Source organism: Phalangium opilio, unplaced genomic scaffold (assembly GCF_054372755.1).
Source record: "Phalangium opilio isolate 3A_F unplaced genomic scaffold, DU_Popi_V2 ptg000369l_1, whole genome shotgun sequence".
Classification (NCBI taxonomy): Eukaryota; Metazoa; Arthropoda; class Arachnida; order Opiliones; family Phalangiidae; genus Phalangium; species Phalangium opilio.
Window position 1 is genome coordinate 622,603 of NW_028324232.1, and position 14,798 is coordinate 637,400.

The 14,798-nt window shown below is 29.2% G+C and overlaps 1 protein-coding gene across 1 annotated transcript in view; it reads right to left on the minus strand.

Annotated features, from left to right (window-relative positions):
• Positions 1-112: 112 nt before the first annotated feature.
• The window catches only part of LOC149597178 (uncharacterized), a 62,794-nt gene continuing 48,108 nt past the window's right edge, over positions 113-14,798 (minus strand). The window contains exons 3-11 of the mRNA XM_089861154.1: positions 7,957-8,358; positions 7,239-7,477; positions 5,333-5,476; positions 5,182-5,240; positions 4,614-4,682; positions 4,427-4,526; positions 4,211-4,343; positions 3,633-3,966; positions 113-3,301 (exon numbers count right to left, since the gene is read on the minus strand). Coding sequence (XP_089717280.1) covers positions 4,266-4,343; positions 4,427-4,526; positions 4,614-4,682; positions 5,182-5,240; positions 5,333-5,476; positions 7,239-7,477; positions 7,957-8,358 — 1,091 coding nt within the window. The 3' untranslated portion in view covers positions 113-3,301; positions 3,633-3,966; positions 4,211-4,265. The remainder of the gene's footprint in view (positions 3,302-3,632; positions 3,967-4,210; positions 4,344-4,426; positions 4,527-4,613; positions 4,683-5,181; positions 5,241-5,332; positions 5,477-7,238; positions 7,478-7,956; positions 8,359-14,798) is intronic.

Consider the following 14,798-nt stretch of genomic DNA (forward strand, 5'->3'; position numbering starts at 1 on the left):
GCGTAGTAGCACAATCTCGGAATCCATTTTTAGCTCCGGCTACATGAAATTTGATGGAAACTAATAGGATTGAGCCTAGTTTGTGTGTCGGTTCACTAAAAAAACAAGATGGTCAGAGAATGATATTTTTATTATTAGGCACAATATTATAGTTTGAATTAAAATTTCATTTTTAAACGGTTTTACAGGAAATATTCGCACGTACAATTATCACAGGAACACACAAGTAATATAAAAAAAGCAATGACAGAGAGAAAAAAAATTCAAACTTATCGTGTAATGACCGTGAAATTATCTGCGAAATTAAACAAACTTAAATTTGAGAAAAATTTTCTCAAAATACACAGTTGTCAGCAATTATTTTGCCATCTTCAAAAGCACGGTCACCATTTTGAAAAAAACAAAATTTATATATATATATATATATTGAGGCAATACGTTTTTTTAACTACAACCATTTGTTTTTTGAAATTTTATGCCCGTTTTTTAAAAAATTGACTGGCATTTGTTTTGTTTTAACTTGTTTTGTATATTATATATATATTTTTAATTTTTTTTTTATTTTTTTTTTGATTATGAAACAAGAAAAAATTATTTTTCTTGATAAAATATTTTTTTTTTATAAATTTTTCTTTTTTCCAAATGTATTATGAATTAAATAAAGTATGAGATTTAATGAGGAAAAAATATTAGTGGAGTTTAAAAGTGTAAAAAAAATCTTTTTTTTTTCTTTCAAATGATAATATCACAACTTGGTGAATTTTTTAATGAATTTTGTTTCCATTTGATTTAAATTAACTAGAGATTTGGATAGAGCACGATTTGGGCTTTTAAATGAAACAAACCGCGTCGAAATCGGACCATAATTAAGGAAGTTACGTCATTTTATACTTTCAAATTTGAAAAGTATAAAATGACGTAACTTCGTTATTTATGGTCCGATTTTGACGCGGTTTGTTTTATTTTAAAGCCCAGAATGAGCCTGTTCCGATTTATTAAAATATACTTTCCTCTTTTTTAAAGTTTTTTTTTCTCTAATATAATTTTTCTCTTAATTTTTAAGACACATTTTTTGATTAATTTAAGATTTATATTATCATCAAAAATATATAATTTGATTTAATTTCTTTCCGTACCTAACAAACCAGAGATGATGTTTAATTCTTTTTATTTTAATTAAAAATGATTATTTTTTGTAATATTAAAATATATGCTACGATTGATGTATTTTTTTGATATTTTAGGAACTCAGTTTTACCTTCTTTTTTTTTCTCTAATTTTTTTTTTAATGAATAAATTTATGTTTTTAATAAATTAACCAGGCATAAGGTTTTTTTTTAAATTTTAAAAACCTATCGTAATTTTCTTTTTAAAATAGTTTAATTTTAAAACTGAGCATTTTTGAAGCAATTTTTATTTTTTAACCTCAATTTTTTTTCCCCCAATATAAAATATTTTAAATTTAATTTAATTTATGCCAAAAAAATTATTATTAAATTTTTACTATATTTAATATTAATATTAATATTAATATTATTTTTAAATATTTAAGTACAATAAACTGCCCATAAAATATAGAAGTACATTTTCTTTTTAAAAACATTTAATAGTACTATTTAATGCCTGCAATTTTTTTAATGATTAATTTTAATTTGTTAAATAATTAATTTAATTATTAATTTTTAAGACACAATTAGATACTTACGATAGTTGCATAACATTTTTTTTTGGCTACCACAAAAATATTTTTTCAAAAATACTTCGTTTTGTTTTTTTTTAATTTTAATTTTCCCATTAATTTTAATTTTAATTAACCTGAGATTCAATTTTTTTTTATAAACGAGCCGATTTAATGCCTAAAATGCATAGAATTAACATTAGGGGCTATAGTCAAAAATTATCTTTAAACATTAAAATTAATAATTAAAAACCCACATTACCCTTAATTAATTAATTAATTAATTAATTAATTATTAGTATTTTTTTAAACCATACTTAAAAAAATTAAAATTATTTTGTCAGATCGGTTAAAAAAAAATACTTTAAATATACAAAAGTTATAATAATTATTTTAATTTTAAATTCATCCGTTTAAATAAATATTTAATGAATTTAAAATTAATATATGCAAAATTATAATTATTTAACGTTAAATTAAATTAAATAGGGTTTCCTAATTAAGATTAAACGCGGCTGCATTTAACAAATATATTATTAAATTAAACCCTAATTAAATTTAACGTTAATTAATTAATATTTAAACCCAAAAATTAACCCAAAAAAAAAACCTTAACTGGTGCTCGTGTTTTTAAATAAAATCATTTATGTGAAATAGGCCGAAAAAACCTAAGCCTAAAAACAAACACACGAACACGCATGAACACATGACATAATTAAATGAAAATAAAAATTGCACTTTTTTTTACAATATTCACGATTTTCACTGGAATTTTTATTTTAATTTAAATCCCGTTTTGAAAAACCGTTTAAATATTAATTAATTAATTAATTAATTGATTAATTAATATATAATTATATTTAACAGTCTATGCACCATTGTATCAGCAAAATTAATTAATTAAAATCAACACCATTAAAAATAAAATTTAATGAAAATTAGACTAGTTATTCGTGAAAATAATATCCCATATGATTAATTTTTTTTGAAAAGATTAATTAATTAATTTAAATGCTTTTAATTAATTTTAATGTCTCATGAGCTTTGGTGATGAATGGGGGGAAGGGGGATAAATAATATATATTTTTTAATGAATTTACGTATTGTATTAATTAATCTATTTAATTGGTATAATTTTAATTAACCCAATTAAAATTATATTAAAAATAATATTTTTAAACCAAACCTGACCTGAAAATTTTTAGAATATAAATTTTTAAAACCTCTAAATATTAATATTAATTAATAAGTACTACGCGTTTTAATTAAACCTAAATATTAAATAAATATCCCCGTAATTTAATTTTTAATTATGAAATGATATTAATTATATTTTCTTTTCAACTTTTTTTTAAAAAAAAAATTAATTATTAAAAAATAATATTTATATATTATGACGTCATTAATTAATGACGTATGTAAAAAATAAGCAAATGAACAAGATGGAATGGCGGAATATTTTGCTGAACTTACGAGGAATGTGACAAAGTCTATTTATATATATATTATCCATTTTGGTCCACCATTTTAAATTACAAAAACTAATTACCTGTAATTAGTAATTAGCATCTCGTCTTGAAAAGTTCATTGTCTAATGATTCTTAAGGCACTTAGTTGCCTCTCCTGTTAAATAAAAATAATTAAAATAAATTTTTATATTTATTTATTTTTTAATTAATTAATTATTTTTTAATTAATTATTTTTAATTAATTATTTAATTATTTATTTTTTAATTAATTAATTATTTATTTTTTAATTAATTATTTATTTATTTTTTAATTAATTATTTATTTATTTTTTAATTAATTATTTATTTATTTTTAAATTAATTAATTATTTATTTTTTAATTAATTAATTATTTATTTTTTAATTAATTATTTATTTATTTTTTAATTAATTATTTATTTATTTTTTTTAATAAATTATTTATTTATTTTAGAAATAATATTTACCTGATTTTGGAAGTGGCTTTATATCAGAAGTATATTTTTTTTATAAATGTAGAAGCAGTTGGTAATGGAGAGGAACGAATTTAACCACTTGGCAGAAAATATTATATTTGGTTTTTTTTTAAAAACAAAAATTAAACCATTTCATTTAAAGTGTTTATCGCTGTTCACGAAATATATCTTGTGTTCACTGTTTTGTGGTCGCGAAAAACAATATTAAAACATGATAAACCGAAACTCTTCACAAAATACGCGACTTAATTAAAACCCTTTTTTTTTCATATATTATGGAAGACAGATAATTTTTGGCATCTTCCAAAGTTAGGAGCAAAAATATCTGTAAATCAGATAAGGTAACGTCAGATTTAAATGGAGGTTAAAGAGAGCTTTAAATCAAAATCAACCGCGTTAAAATCGGACTGTAAATAACGAAGTTGGAAATTTTTCAAACTTATCTGATTTATCTGAAAATGACAAAGTTACAAGTTTGAAAATTAACTTTCTTATTTATGGTCCGATTTTGACGCGGTTTCTTTTATTTTGAAGCTTTTGGCGAGAACTACTTAGATCTGAAAACAAACCTGGGAAATTTTAATAATATAAATTGAAAGTGTGGCTATTTCATTTGGAAATCAGCTACCTGCACTGACCATCGACCAGTTCCATCATTTCGACAGAGTGGACGAAACTGTCCGTGTCATCATCGAGCAGATGCTACGATTTTTAATTATTAATTTAAAAAATTAATTCTTTTTTTTTTCAAATTTGATTTTCAAATTTGAAAAAAGGAGAACTACCTCTTCAAAGTAGGTAGTCTGCGTTGACGTCGTTTTTAACCGTTTATCGGAATAATCACCGACTAGGGCTTGTAACTTTTGAAGTTGAGACAATAGCGACCTTTATTAATTACGATTTAAGTTAATTAATTAACATTAAAAACAAAATAAAATTAAAGTGGAATTAACAAAAATACGAAGTACTCACTTATTGCTGCCTTCCAGAGTGTCCATTCTACGTTTGTACTCATTATTTTCGTTGCTTAAAACTTCAACTCTATTTAAAAAAAAAAATTAAATTCAAAAATTAATATTTAATAAAATTTAAATTAAAATTATTAAAAAAAATGTACACGTATCAACGTAACTCTGCACTGGGTACAAAGGCAAAACAAGCCTCGCCTTACTATACACGTACCGCGCATTGACATTGAAATATAAATATAAAATTTTGAAGACGTCTCAAGGTTGGTCAAAAAAAAAAATGTTAAAAAAAAAATCCCAATATCTTCTTAAGATGCAAGATAATTTTCACGTTGTTAGCAATAACTTATCGATACATTTTGACTACTTATTAAATATCGCACTTAAAACTCAATGGGAAAAAATTGCTATAATCCTAAAAGTCTGATTCAGTTTTATGTTAATTTTATATAAGCAAGCGCAAAGTTGCAAAATATAAGCAACCATTTTATAAAAATTGCAAATTTACCGCGATAGCAAAAGTACTGAAGCACTGAATATTAATTTAAGCAATTCAAATTTATGATAGTTACCTTTTTTCTAATGAATCCATGTATTCTTTCTTTTTACGTCTGCTTTCTTGGGCCGATATCTTCGCGAATTAATTAATAACTTCATTAATTAATTTATAAGTCGGGGCTTAACTAATTAAATTAATTAACTATGTATATATATTTATTTTACCTTATTTTTAATTTTCCGTCTAATTTTCTTGAGTGATCTTTCTTCAGCTTTTGTGAGGGGAAGCCGTTGCGGAATTGGGTATCCTTCCGCCAATAAGGTTCGTTTTTCTTCCTCGGTTAATGATAATACGCCCGTTGCCCCTTTCTGAAAGGTCAAAAGGTCACGAAACCTTAATATAATAATAATAATAATATAACTCTTCACGAGTTGCAAACGGAATTCCAACTTTGAAACCAAATATAATTCTAGTTTAAAAACACTGGTGTAAGGAAACCCTTTGTAATATAAAATAGCCGAAATTTTCTTTGCCCCCCCACAGGGTCCAATAGCCCAAATTTTTCCCTAGTCCAATAGCCCAAATCGACCTGTACTCAACCATACCAGGGATAGATTTAATTTTAGAAGTAGGAATGGAGAGCGAACGGTTAGTATTTACTTCAGTCCGACTCATATCCCACCCAGTATAGAGCCCCTCCCTCCAACACGTAAAGAAAAGTTTAAATTATCTTATTGGCTCACTTAAACCCTACGTTTTGATATCGTTACTGACGGGGACGGCGAAAAATAGTGACGTAATTCCTTTTTACCTCTGTCGCTATGACCCTCCCGCCTCTTCTTTCATACCCCCCCCCCCTCCGTCCCGTTAAAAGGGGGTCCGTCCGGGACTTTGATATTACTCTGTTCTCCATTCCTACTTCTAAAATTAAATCTATCCCTGATCATACTAAATACTTGGTCCCACGTTAATCAGCCATAAATAATTAAATAATTCAAATTCACTTCTACCACAATAATAAAAAAAGCCCCAACTACTAATTAGCAACTAAAATAAATTAAACCGCTAGACTAAACAAACAAGAAACAAAAAGGCAACAATATAAATAAATAAATAAATATTCAAGTTCGTTAAAATTAATGGGAGACAGAATATGTCGATAAATATTCACACAAACTGACGTCATAGGGGAGTGGGGGGTCGAACATAAAACCCCCACCACTACATTCAATTCAAAATAAAAATACCCAGGTAGCGTTGTCTATAAAGTATAAATTGTCCCTGAATGCTCGCAGGAGGTACTGACGGAAATAAAATTCGAAATATAATATTTCATTAATTTCAAACCAAAAAAAATAAATAAATAATAATAAAAACCATTCCTACTATCTACGTCAGAACCTTTTAAAAAAAATTGGAAATTTGATAACTTTTCGGGGATTAAAATTTTGCTAAAACGTGAAATTTTCTTAACCTTTTACGAAATAAAAAAATATCATATTTCAATGGGCATCAATTAAATTTTGTAATTGCTAAAATGTTTTAACTATAAAAGTATAGGTAGGCCTCCTATATACAGGAATATAAAATATAAAATTACGCAGTTACTACGTATTCGCGTCAAGGTACCCCGTAACTAAACCCCCGTATAATTTAAATGAAACGCGCTATTGTCAAAACATCATAAATGTATAACTTTAACATTTCCTCTTTTATATTTGAAGTTCAAGGTTAATTGCGAAATAAAATTTTATTTTGCAAAATAATAAATGCGTTAGTAGACAAATCTCGATTCAGCTGTTTCGGAAATTGCTCTCCATTTTTCATGTCATATTTGAAAAGGACAGAGTTTACGGAAAAAACTTACCAAGCTACCATATAATAATAATAATAATAATAATCTGAAACTAAGGCCTACAATCTTTGATTTGAGATAAGAAATACGTTTCAATTAAAGACACGGATAATTTTAACACCCACTTTCTTCAATTTGAAACTTCCCTCTAAACTCTAACCATAATTAGTACAAAGCCTAATTAATTCCATGGCCAAAAATTTGCTTTGGAATTATATAATTAACCCTCGCTTATCAGGAGTGCATAGACAATTATGAGAGTAAGAAGTACTCACGGGTTGATTACTGATGAGTGGTGAACCGGAAGTTGATGATGAACTTCTACTTTGCGAATTGTTAAAGGTCATTTTGACCGCTGCGGCGTTACTGGGGTTGTTGCTGTTACTTCTTTTACCGGACAGAAGGAGAGAGGATGGTGACAAGGGGTGTGTGGCGCCATGAACGGGTGATAAGCTGCCTTCAGAATCACTCCCGGTACTCGAAGGAGGCGTAGGCGGTAACGCGAAACCCGAAGCTGAATTTGTAAAAAAAAAATTAAAGGTCAATCGATTTGGAAAAATAAATTAAAAAGGTCAATCGATTTGGAAAAATAAATTAAAAAGGTCAATCGATTTGGAAAAATAAATTAAAAAGGTCAATCAATTTGGAAAAATAAATTAAAAAGGTCAATCAATTTGGAAAAATAAATTAAAAAGGTCAATCAATTTGGAAAAATAAATTAAAAAGGTCAATCAATTTGGAAAAATAAATTAAAAGGTCAATCAATTTGGAATTAAATTAAAAGGTCAATCAATTTGGAAAACAATTAAAAAGGTCAATCAATTTGGAAAACAATTAAAAAGGTCAATCAATTTGGAAAAAAATTAAAAGGTCAATCAATTTGGAAAAAAATTAAAAGGTCAATCAATTTGGAAAAAAATTAAAAGGTCAATAAAATCAATTCGGAGTCCACTCGAGGGTTCATTCAATTAAGGATATGTTCAAGGTACTTACAAGGCTGTACGGACTCTAGTTTAATGTTGAATTTGGGATACACGGAGATTCGTCTACCATCGAGGTTGTTGTTGCTGTTGTTGTTATTGAAGCCATTGGCGTTCTGCGTCCTATTGGCTAAGAGGATCGTGGGTGGTTTCAGGAGGGACTGTTGACTATGGTGATGGTGGGAAGTGATGGAATGTTGCGATGAAGAGGAATGCTGGGACGAAGAGTTCAAGGACTGTTGCAACAAGGACGCCACGCTATGATTACCACCACCGTTGTTCAACGACAGATCAGGACTGTTGGATCCTGATGAAGGTTCCGGGGATGCTGGTTCGCGTTTGACGATGACACCGCTAAAATCAGACTGGCAGGCGTTCGAGGACATGCCCATGGGAAAACAGTCATTGTCCATATCTAGTAAATAAATAAATAAATAAAATTTAATAACTTATATTAAAGAATTAATTAATAATATCGTTCATTTTAAATACACCGGAAGTGTTTTTATACGCGTACTGTTCCGGTAACGGAAGTAATTCTAACACATCCCGTATAAGGTTCAAACTACTGTGATTGGTTGGAGGGTTCCAGTAAGTAATTTAGGTACAAGTACTGACACCGTGGGTTTAATAAATAAAACAAGTTGGGAAAACCAAAATATTACCTCTCCGAGTCAAGAGGTCTACTACTACAAACTTATTTACCTAGATATGGATTTATTTCTCTTTTTTGAAGTAAAAATTTACGAAATATTGAAGCAGTATTCCAAGCATAGCGAATAATACAGTAAAGCAGACGACATTTTACATCCAATAAGGATAAATCTTGGACACATAGATATCAGTCAATGGGGAAAAGATCAGGAAATGAAGTCTTCGCTTCAGCTGTTTACCGTATATTCTGATAGCTACATTCACAACTGGTTTGCAGTGTAAACACTATCGTCTCGTCTCACCTCAACAATATTCTAAGTTTGCCAACATGAATGTTAACGTTAAATAACACCAAATCTAAATTGTAGCTAGACGCACTAATAGTCAATGCGCACTATAAAGAGAATAAAAAGTCTGTAGCTACTACCCGTTTACCATTAGCCCTTTTACTATTCTAATTGCCACCATGATCTTTTCTTCTATTATAAAATCTTAACCTGATTATTTAATAGTGTATTTAACTTTCGGCTCACTCTGATCCGTTGATGCCTCTTCATTTCAGACACGAAAATCAAAGCCCAGAGTTTACTTCACCTCAGGCCTCAATTATTTACTCCTTGTTTCACTAAGCCTATTATGGATGATACTTAAGACACCCGCCGGAGTCTTGGTCTTAGTTTTCTTCATGAAATCACTAAACCAAGGATTATTCTATATACAGATGTAGTATAGCTTAAGCAATATGTAAACAGCCATTTCAAATAACAATATTAAAAAAAATCTTTGGAATATCAAAATGAAACAGAGCTTTAAAGCTACAAAAGTACTTAATGCATCATAATCACGAAAAATACTTCCACATATTCACTTTATATTATGGAAAAAGGGAATATTAAGGTTCTGTATGATTTTTCACACATCAACACAAGGCTAACTGCTAACGCGACGCACTAGTGTAACAATGGACGGACACACACAGACAAAAACATAGACTGCTTTTTAACTCTTTCCGTATTAATTTTGAGTTGAGAAACAAGATTATCTTAATATTTAAATAAATATAATTATTTTTAATTATTTTAATCTTCAATAATTAACATTAATAATAGTTAAATCGTTTAAAATAAAGTTATACCTATTATCATCTCAAACTTTGCTAATATTGACGTTTAAAGTGAAGGGTACCCCTCTCACCCGCTTTTTTCAAATTTGGGGTATATATACGATTCGTTTCCATTATAATAGTAAGGAAAAAGCGCAATTGCGAAAACCTTTGGTGGCGATCCCACCTTAGGGAGGCTAGACGTTTCTCGTAACCCTAGCTGATCGCCGCGTATATCCTAAAATCAAACGATGATAATGGAGTAGAAGCCAATGAGACAGATTGGTGCCTATGTGGAATAGACGTAAGACCAGTAGACGGTGGTGTTTAGAAGCCAGAATGTACAGACTGGTGTCCAAGTGGGATGGACAAAGACCAGAAGATGGTGGTGATTAGAAGACAGTATGTACAGACTGGTGTCCAAGTGGAATGGACGAAGACCAGAAGATGGTGGTGATTAGAAGCCAGTATGTTCCGACTGGTGTCCATGTGGGATGGACGAAGATCAAAAGATGGTGGTGATTAGAAGCCAGTAAGTACAGACTGGTGTCCGTGTGGGATGGACAAAGACCAGAAGATGGTGGTGTGAGAACTCAAGTAGAGGAGCCATTTCCGTGACTGTGAAAGCAGTTCGGAAATGGCGAACACGTTTGCTCCGATTTGGAAACTGCGAACGCGGTCACGTGGGTGTAACAACAGACAGACAGACACACAGACACACAGACAGACAGACAGACAGACAGACAGACAGACACGATCGTTACAGAACCTCTCCGTGACATACGTCACTCGGAGAGGTAAAAAATAAATAACCCAAGTATTTTTGGGGTGAATCATAGGGTCAAAGTTCTCCGAGTCTATCAGATGTATTATAAGCAACCATGATTATTTTTCAGACAAGCAAGCCGCTCAAAGACTATAAAGGTATAAAAATAAATAATATAGGTATGATGTATATTTATATTTCAATAAATCTATATTTTTCCGGTTAATATCGCTCGCGTTGAAAATTTCATAGATTCGCTTGAATAGCCAAGGTTGAAATTATTTGCATTTTTTTCTTCTTCTTTGGTTTGCTTCGAATGTTTAAAATTTTATATATATATATATTTTTTTTTTATTTTATTATTTAAGAAATTCCAATCCAACAGCGTTAAATATTTTAAAATAGTTCGTTTTTAGGCCTAGGAATTTCCGGGTTTTTCGGTTCTTTGTTTATATTGAGAGCCGTGCACTGCCTTGAAATAAATTTTGTTCTAAAATATAGAATATAATTTTAAATAAAATATAACATTTCAATATGTTTAACCAAAAAAAAAACCTATTTATCTACGTTTTCAAAAATCACCCAATTGAACTTTGAATTATCGAAGTTTGCGTAGCAACATATTGATTCATTTCAGACTGAGCCTATAGTCTGTCAAACGAAAGAAGAGCCCTGAGAAATTTGTCCAAATTGGTGTCGCCACTATCGACCCCATAGTACTTTATCAACTTGTTTTGTTTTGTCAATAGTCGTCTGTAATATAGTCTGCTATATACCGATACTTTAACTTACGTCATTAAAATATATTGCAATGCTAGTTCAACAAAGGTAAAACTGGTGTCTTGTCGTTAATTTTGTTTTATATTCTTTAATACTCGATGATCGTAAAAAACCATGATACATAAACGTATTAAATATATATTGCAAAATGTATTTTTTCTATTGCGATTAAGCCTATCTGTTTATAGCAGACTATATTACAGACGACTATTGACAAAACAAAACAAGTTGATAAAGTACTATGGGGTCGATGGTGGCGACACCAATTTGGACAAATTTCTCAGGGCTCTTCTTTCGTTTGACAGACTATAGTATTTAACCATTTTTGACAGCATTTGTTAAAAGGGACCGTTCATAAATTACGTAGAGTTACAATTCGGGGATGGCCACCAAAAAGACTGAAATAATTAGTTATTAAATAGACTATTAATTAGCTATGTTGAATTATATATTAATTTATTTCAATTTACACTTAATTAGAATTAATTAGTACTAATCTTTAAAAATTAAATAGCTTAATCAAATTAAGTAGACGGAAATCGTAATAAGAGGCCTTGAGAAATTCGGGAGGTATAGCCTTGAAATTCTACGGAAGTAAAGTCAGGAAGTAAATCCTTACGCGCCGGAAGTAAATTAAAAAAGTTATAAAATTGTCGTAGTAGAGTTACAATCAATAATTTTCGTCAATTAGCGTCGACCGATTTAAATCGAGGTCAAGGTTAAAGTTTGGAACCCAATCGTATTTCAGATAAAATAAATACAGAATCGAAAACCGTTTTATCAATTTCCTAAGAAAAGCTGAAGAAGTTGTTTTAAGAAAAAAAAAAAAAAAAAGATTAAATATTTTCGAAGTGAGTTTATAAGCGACAATTCAAAAAGATATATATTTAGGATTTGCTTACGGAAAGAAATTTTTTTCCATTTTTAATATATTCAAGTGTTAATACGTATAGTTGTGACGTAAACTCCCCCAGCTCTGACGTCACTAAGATAACAATAGGGTAATAATAATAAAATAAAATAACGCTTTCTGTTATCTGACGGCAATTTTACGAGACATAACGCGAATATATATTAAATTAAGACATATTAAAATATTAAAAATAAATAAAGATTAAAAATATTTTTGAAAATATGTCAGTTTTCTTTTTAGACCGAATTTGTCGCGACCGGTTAAGAATTTTACCTTTAAACGTTTTTTTTTAAAAAAACGCCTTTTTATAAAATGTTAAAAATCAGGTAGGCCTAGCGCGCGTTTTTTCCGCCCTACAATTATCATTCGCCAATAACCCAATGAATAAACTGAAGCCTAAACTATTATAATTATAAATAAGCCGGTCCCCCTTTCATCCATCATTAAACCAACCATCACGAACACTCTATAATTATACATCGGCGAATTTAAATAAAAAAAAAATTCACGTGAATTTTTTTTTTGAAAGCAAAAATGTAGTAACTCGTAAAGGGTTAAAAAGATACCATACTTTTCCTATTAAATCTTCAATCCTTGTACTAAAATAAGTATAGCTTAGAGCAAAAATGTTGTAACCCGTTAAACGCGATATTTAGCTGGAATCAGTCGGTTATAAAGCGATCTAAAGGAATACATACCTCAGTTTGTACGCACCCTTCAATTTAGAAAGAAAAAAAAAATCCCCAAATAAAAAATATTTAAGTTATACAATGTTTCAATGAACCTAACCAGTTTTTTTTCTAAAGCTACATAAGAAATTCATTCAATGAAAAATGAAAAACTTTAGGTACATAATCTTTCACGTTTATCATAGGTAAATATTAGAATCATATTTTAGATATAAAGCAAATATTTATAGGTAAATAAAAAAATAAAAAAGACTTCAAGATGTCAGTCTCAGACCACCGAGTTAGATAGTATTTAATTAATAAATTGTTAAAGTTAAAATAATCATTATTAATTATCTTACGTTTTTTTTCAATGCGAATAAATAGCTAATTAAAAATATTTATTAATTAATAAAAGTGAAAGGTATCTCCTCGTCACGGTAAGTTTATTTTGTGATAAATTTGACAGGTAATTTGAATTTATATATATACTTTGTTTTAAAATTGTTATCGGTCAAATTTTGACAACTGTCTATTGGCGGTACGGTGCTTCAATGACGCGTTTCTGAATTTCAAATTTGAAAAGCCGGTATTGAAATTTGATTATAATATTTATTTAATAAGGTTACAAATTTGAAAATGAGGACAAACGCCTTGAAATTGAATCAAAGTATAATTATATAATTTTTTTTGATTTCAATATTACAAAACATTAATCTAGTTAGTAATTACAGTAACTAGTGTTGATATCTGTCATCTATAGAACTTTAAATTATAACAGACAGTTAACACGATAGACCATTTCGATATTGAAACCGGGCTATTTAACCCTTACCTTTGATAACATTTCAATTTTAAGCTTATCAAAGGCAAGCAGGTAAACCTAACTCTTTTTAATGAAAATACCGTATATAAAAATCCAGGTTAAAAGACTAAAGAGCAAAGAAAAAAATGCAAGGCTTTTGAAGCGATCAAAATTCATACGCAAAACCCCCGAAAATAATAAACAATCTAAGGTTGAATTTGAGTTACAATAAAAATATAAAAAAAATTTCCGGGTCAAAAAATTTCGTGCAAAGTTATCGCACGCCCAATAAGGTTCCATTTGAACTTGACAGCGTTGTTAAGGGTACGTTTTAATCGAGATTAAATGGAGAATTAGGGTCAAGAGAGATTGGCAAAGAAATATACGACGACATCCTAATTGTTTAGTTAAGCGAAGGTAATCCCCCGAACAACTTTTGTTAAAGTGGACCACGGACCTTTTCCCGTTAACAGAGACCGACCACCGCAACTTGTAAGACTCGAGTAAAAAATGTGTAATTGAAGACCTCGCCCAAATATATACAAAAATAAAAAAATATGACGGCCATTTTGTTACGAGTTTCAATTAAAATTATACATGAATGGCAAGACGTGTCAGGGTGAAAACTTAAAATTATTATTATCCTTGTACAATGTAAAATGTACAATCCATTGTGAGAAATTTTGATTGGGGCCCACCTTTGAAACGTCATAACTTAAGTTCAAAGAGACTTAAAGAAAAATCCTTCTAGGGTATAATAGCCCAAATTATCCTTTATCGAACTAAAGTTAAAACTTTGTCCTAGACCAATTAGGGACCGAGAAATGTAACTTTGAATGGTACGACACATTTCCTTATTTTTCCCCAAACTTCAATTTAATTCAAAGCGTCGTAAATACATTTTAACAAAACCTACGGATAAGTTTTTATACTAATCTAATAGCCCAAATTACGCTCTATCCAATGGTACCAAAAATTTGCTTCTATCTCAATTAGAACAAAAGTTAATTAACTTTGAATAATACTACATATTTCCTTACTTTTTTCCCAAACTTCAACTGAATTCGCGACGTCGTAAATACATTTTAACAAAACCTACGGATAAGTTTCTATATTAATCTAATAGCCCAAATTACGCTCTATCCAATGGTACCAAAAATTTGGTTC